Source organism: Limulus polyphemus, unplaced genomic scaffold, assembly GCF_000517525.1.
Source record: "Limulus polyphemus unplaced genomic scaffold, Limulus_polyphemus-2.1.2 Scaffold2425, whole genome shotgun sequence".
NCBI lineage: Eukaryota > Metazoa > Arthropoda > Merostomata > Xiphosura > Limulidae > Limulus > Limulus polyphemus.
Genome location: NW_013668035.1, coordinates 177936 through 183610, shown reverse-complemented (window position 1 = coordinate 183610; position 5675 = coordinate 177936). Strand labels below are relative to the sequence as shown.

The 5675-nt window shown below is 29.8% G+C and overlaps 1 protein-coding gene across 5 annotated transcripts in view; it reads right to left on the bottom strand.

Moving 5' to 3' along the window:
• Nucleotides 1-1564: 1564 nt before the first annotated feature.
• LOC106466923 (macrophage erythroblast attacher-like) overlaps nucleotides 1565-5675 on the bottom strand; it is a 32387-nt gene continuing 28276 nt past the window's right edge. For all 5 annotated transcript variants that reach the window (XM_022395016.1, XM_022395019.1, XM_013927236.2 and 2 more), the window contains exons 8-10: nucleotides 4974-5107; nucleotides 3152-3344; nucleotides 1565-1893 (exon numbers count right to left, since the gene is read on the bottom strand). In XM_022395016.1, coding sequence (XP_022250724.1) covers nucleotides 1792-1893; nucleotides 3152-3344; nucleotides 4974-5107 — 429 coding nt within the window. In that variant the 3' untranslated portion in view covers nucleotides 1565-1791. The remainder of the gene's footprint in view (nucleotides 1894-3151; nucleotides 3345-4973; nucleotides 5108-5675) is intronic.

Sequence of the window (5675 nt, the reverse complement as noted above, 5' to 3'; positions counted from 1 at the left end):
AATTATAAATATATCAATTCATGTGAATATGACTGAAAAATTTCATTTTTTTTCTGAAAAGGTGGTGTCTATTTACTTGTGACCACGCTGTGTATCTATTCCACACCCATCTTCAAAGTGAGGCATACTAAGAACATACACGCTTATTATCCTGGCGTTAAAAGACATATTGATAAGTTGTAATAGGTGTCAAAATTAAGATTCGATTTTCATGCTTCCTTGCATTTTATAGATGCTTTTGCACTGTTTTTTACAAACTTATAAAGTAAAATAATCAAAAGTTTTAGTTTCAAAAAATTAAATCATATTTATAATTGAACTTTGGAAGATTTTAACGATGGCTTAAGTAAATTCGAACATTTTTATGAATTTACATATATAATTTGTAAAAAAAATTGAACCATATATGAGCTTTCCAGTTTCAGCCTATCTTTATATTTAATCAATATTAGAAACTTGACTGATTTTAGGCTATGTCCTCCGAATTAGCATCAGAAAAAATTTAAGGTGCTACTATAGCGTGCGATCTACACAGATATTCACACTACAGAGTGCGGTCTACAAAGATATTCACACTACAGCGTGCGGTCTACACAGATATTCACACTACAGCGTGGGGTCTACACAGATATTCACACTACAGAGTGCGGTCTACAAAGATATTCACACTACAGTGTGCGGTCTACACAGATGCTATCAACATCACCGTTTTAACTTTCGCTTATTTGCAATTGGCACCATTTATCATAAATAACGCCTTTAAACTAATAATGTACAAAATACCATTACATAGCGTTTTGGTGGCAAATATAATCGGAATGAAATAAATTCCAACAATCAAAACTAGCACAATTATAATATAAATTTAAGGTACTCTTTGGAACACACAACTTATTAAGTTATTATTTTGCTGAACAAAAATGTAGAGGATATAAATTATTTAGCAAGAAATCATGTTTTAGTGAATCATTAAAACGGTGGTGATGATAGTATCTGTGTAGATCGCACGCTATAGTAACATCAAATTTAATTTCATGAACTACTACGAGGTTTTTCATTATTCATTTATTGAAACTCATTCTTTTTTTTAACAAACTTCTGGTGGTACAGTCCCAAACTTTTATTAAGGTTTTGTGCAATTCCTTGCCATCCCTATTATGAACCAATATTGCGATTCATGATCATAAACTTCTTCAACATTATCTTTTTTTTTTGAAAACTGAATTATGTCAAATGGTCCTCATAAATGCATCTTTAAAACGAACAGACCACCACCAATCAATTCATCAAAGATATTCCCAATTAGGTTTAAATTTAAGGATTTCTGGATGGAAGTAGCTAGACTAACTATCAAGCAGCTAACTACCAACAATAATCAGAACTTGCTGACATTGAATGAGGTGAAGATGGTTCTTTTGAAAAGTTCTTATACATATAACATTAAACTTTTTACCATTCCTCAAGAATACCTTAATACCTTTTAGTATAAAGCCTCATTGATCTAGGTGCTCATGAAAGTGTACAAATGTTAGGAACAACAGAGTATTAGACTAATAACCACACATTTAAGATACTAATAATAGCTTTTATTGTTTTTATTACAATTTGAGTTTTGACTAATCCAGAAGTTTATCCTCTCTTAATAATGTGTTTTCTTAATCATTATTTAATATCTGAGTATACATAGAAGCAATGCCAAGTTTCAGAGTGGCATACGTGCTACAAGATATATATCTGGTCTTAAGTGAAGAAAGCTTGTACATTATATAATACAACAGTTGAACAAGAAGATCACATTACGTAAATTTTCTCAGCTTCACTCAAGTCAAACACGGCTTTCGTTCGAGGACATGTTACTTTTCCATCATTTTCTGTTGCCATCTGATTAAGGGACTGGAACAAGTTAAAAGAAAGCCAAGCTGAGTTTTAAAAGCATATTATATTACACTTAGATCAGGATATGGGAAAGTAAAATAATCAGAAAGTGTTTAATGTTTTTAAAACATGAAAAATGCTAAACAAACAGAACAGTATTAAGATATGAAAAATACTACAAAATATAAAAATATTTACAATTTTTATGTAGCTTTTCCAGTCAAATATAATAAACAACTATACAGAAAATGAGATCAGCTGACCTTACAAAATTCAATAAAACAATACCAAACTTGAGTTTCAACGAGAATCCTGTAAACAATTCTCTTTAATATATTATAATCAAATTTTTTAAACTGCAATTTGACCAGAGCTGTTTTTTAAACTAAAATGCTGGTCAAATTAAACTTTTGTACCATATAATTATCAGAATCAGACTTTGTGTTTCTTACTACACACAAGTAGAATGAAAGAAGCACTTGTTAGGTAATGATTAGAACTATAATAAGCAGCAGTTAGGTTTATACTTCTGAAACTACACAAAATTCTACTTGACTGATAACAATGTGTTATAAAGCATCTGGCACACTAATTAAACTTCTCTAATGTTACCTACTAAAAATATTACACAATAATGTTGAATGGTTAAACAAAATTAAAATGTAAAATCATTTAATGACTCTTCATGACTAGGCTAATCACAGAATGTTCAGTAAAATTACTACTAAAGGTCATTTAATGTAGGAAACTCTGTCACCAGAAAGATAATTACACCATTTCACCACATAATTAATTTAAGGTAAATACACAATTACATTATAAATGTAAATCTTTATACAACAACAATTGTTAACAGAAACTGAATTAACAGCTTCTAAATAAGAACAAATTATTTTGTCTTACTTTTCAGTACAACACACCTAATTGATATTCCATGAAATGAAATTACTAAAGTGCTCATTTTATATATATAAAAATTAATGGTGAGTCTAGGTCTGGTTAGTTTCATGAAACTAACAACAGAGATAACAATATTTCCAAAATAAAAATGTTGTCCTATGAACAATATAAATTATATGTACAAAATCCTGAAAGTAGAAACTGATCACTTCAGAGGAACTATTTATTTATTACAGTATTTATTACATAATAAATACAACAGTTTTCATATTCAAGTTCCTAATTGTTTTAATTAAAAACTGAAAACAGTTTCATCCAAAGAAGCTGTTTTTTCAATTGTACACTCAAAAGTTAATGGAATTAAACTTCACTCTACCTGTTCCCCATAGACAAACCCATTTGGTAACATCAAGGGGTGGTTGTGTTCATTCAAGGGTTGGCCTGAGATAAAACAAACCAATCTAGACTGAGAGCAGTGAGCAAAGGGAAGGTGTTTGGCTAATAAATTCAATGCTGGGCTGCACACAGGACAATCAGGATTACGTTCTGTTTCAGATTTATAGCAATGTCTGTTATGTGGTTAAGTACTGCAAAATGCCTCCTCAGACAAGCATTCTGGTATATTTGTTTCTTTACTTGACAAATGTAAAAACTAAATACATTCCTTTTTCCACTATAAACATTTATTCAATTACCGATTTAATGCTAATCTCTATTAGTTGATGAAAATATGTTACTCTAAAAATATATTTTATCATACATAAAAATGGTTTTATGATAAATTTTATCAATTTCTTTGGCATTATTTAGTTAGAAGTATACAGAAGAAAAGTGCTGAAATGCAATAAAAGTAATTTTTTTTAACTGGTAGAAAAGTGATTTTTGCAAATTACATGCAACTTTTCAATTAAAAAGAACATATATATATACACATTAAGTCATTTTGGCATTTATAAATCAAGTAAGTTCAAGACTAGATGGGAAACAATGACAAACAGTAAGATAGTTACAAATATCAAAGCTTGAAAAATTTCTAAACTAGACTATAGTTTTTATGGGGAAGATTTCGGATGGTCATTAACTAAGTTCTCTCAATTGGACAGCTTGCCTATCCAACCAATAACTGGTAAACATATATATATACACACACACACACACACATATATATATATATATAAAATGAACACCTAATTTCTGTATTACTACAAAGTTAAAATGTTTAACTCAAATATTTTAAAACTGTTATCTTGTCATTTTGTAACATTTATTTAGTGTAATTTGCAAATAAAAATTTTAGAAATATTGAAACTTACCTTTCTGCACAGCTGCAAGGAGCTTCACCGATAAACAACACCAATCAAGTTTTTAAGAATTGTTTGCCCATCCCCAGGAATATTTATATTTTCCAAGAAACTTATCATCCCTTGAGAAGATAATGATTTATGTTTCATTTCTCAGTGACTTTTATTTTCTTCCTCTGATTTTAATACCACAGCCTCTTTATGATCTCACACCATAAAAATAACTACAAGAGAAGTTTAAACAGCATTGGATAGAAGAAATTATAAACTATTTACATAATGCAGATGCATAAATTGGTGTGAAAAGTACTTCACGGTTTTGTGGGAAAGTAATAAACCTAGCTCATGCAAGAGAGAACAATGGAAATTGATGAAAAGTTCAGAGTTAGGAACAAACAACAGATCTGGGATTCTTTATAGTTTCAGATTGAAACTGACAGGATATATAAAGTGGAACTTTCTAATCAACAATAATAAAAATAATATGTGGCTCAGAACAAAACTAAATGAAGTGAATGTTTAAAGACAAAATGAGATACTATTTAGTCATTTTGTTGTAAATTTTATGCAGTTTAATTAATTATATCCACTGTGAGAAGGAAAAAATCAAGGGAATATCGGTGATATCTCTACAGCCCACAAATGGTAAGGGATAACTTATATTATTGTTTATGATGGCTCATCTCGATGTGAATGATCTCAGGGATTAGACTTTTACCTGTTAAGTTTCTCAGATATTTTTTTCTTTCTTTATTCACAACTAATAGTTTTCATAAGAAAATATTGACTAATTAAAATTAAAAACAGAAAACTATATCTTCAGAATTGAAAGCCTAACTTGAGGAAATGGTGCTTTTCAACAATTCAGCAATGAGTAAGGAAAAAAAAAAAGGATACGGTGTTTTTAGAGCAGAAAGGCCTGCCTGAAGAGCCACAGAAAACACAGAAAAGGTGCTAAGCTGATAAAGCTTGAAGTTTTCTTGTCGAAACTGCTTCACCAGCATCTGCCAACGAGATTCATCTAGAAGTTCCTATAAAGATAACAAAGAAATTAATATATTCATTGTAAAAAAGTGTCAAAAATGTGTTCAATTTTTGTTATTACGGTTCACTGCCACAATGCTGTTACTTTATGTAGATAATATGTCACAAGTCTTGAAAGTAAGTCTTTAAAATTAGTGTGTTTTGAAAATATTAAGGAAAATACACTAAGTATAAACTTGTTTCACAACATTCCCGGGATCTATCGCTGATGTGCAGGTAAGCACCAGCCATAAGGTAACTACTCGAAAGTCAAAAGTGTCACTGCAAGTTTACTTCAGGTATTAATGTAAAAACTTATTTTAGTCTTTAATATCCTCTGAAATCCAGTGTTGATTGATCTGAAAATGTTTAAGATCATATTTTCTTAACCCTTTGAGCTCCATACGTAGTTTTGCACTCTGTTGCATAATATGAATTTTTACATTATGATTATTTTTGCACAAAACTGTAATATATTTATATTCTTATGTTATACATGAGCTACGTAGGATATATATGTATAGAAGAAAAATGGCCAATAGAAAGCATATATATATATATATATATACACCTAAG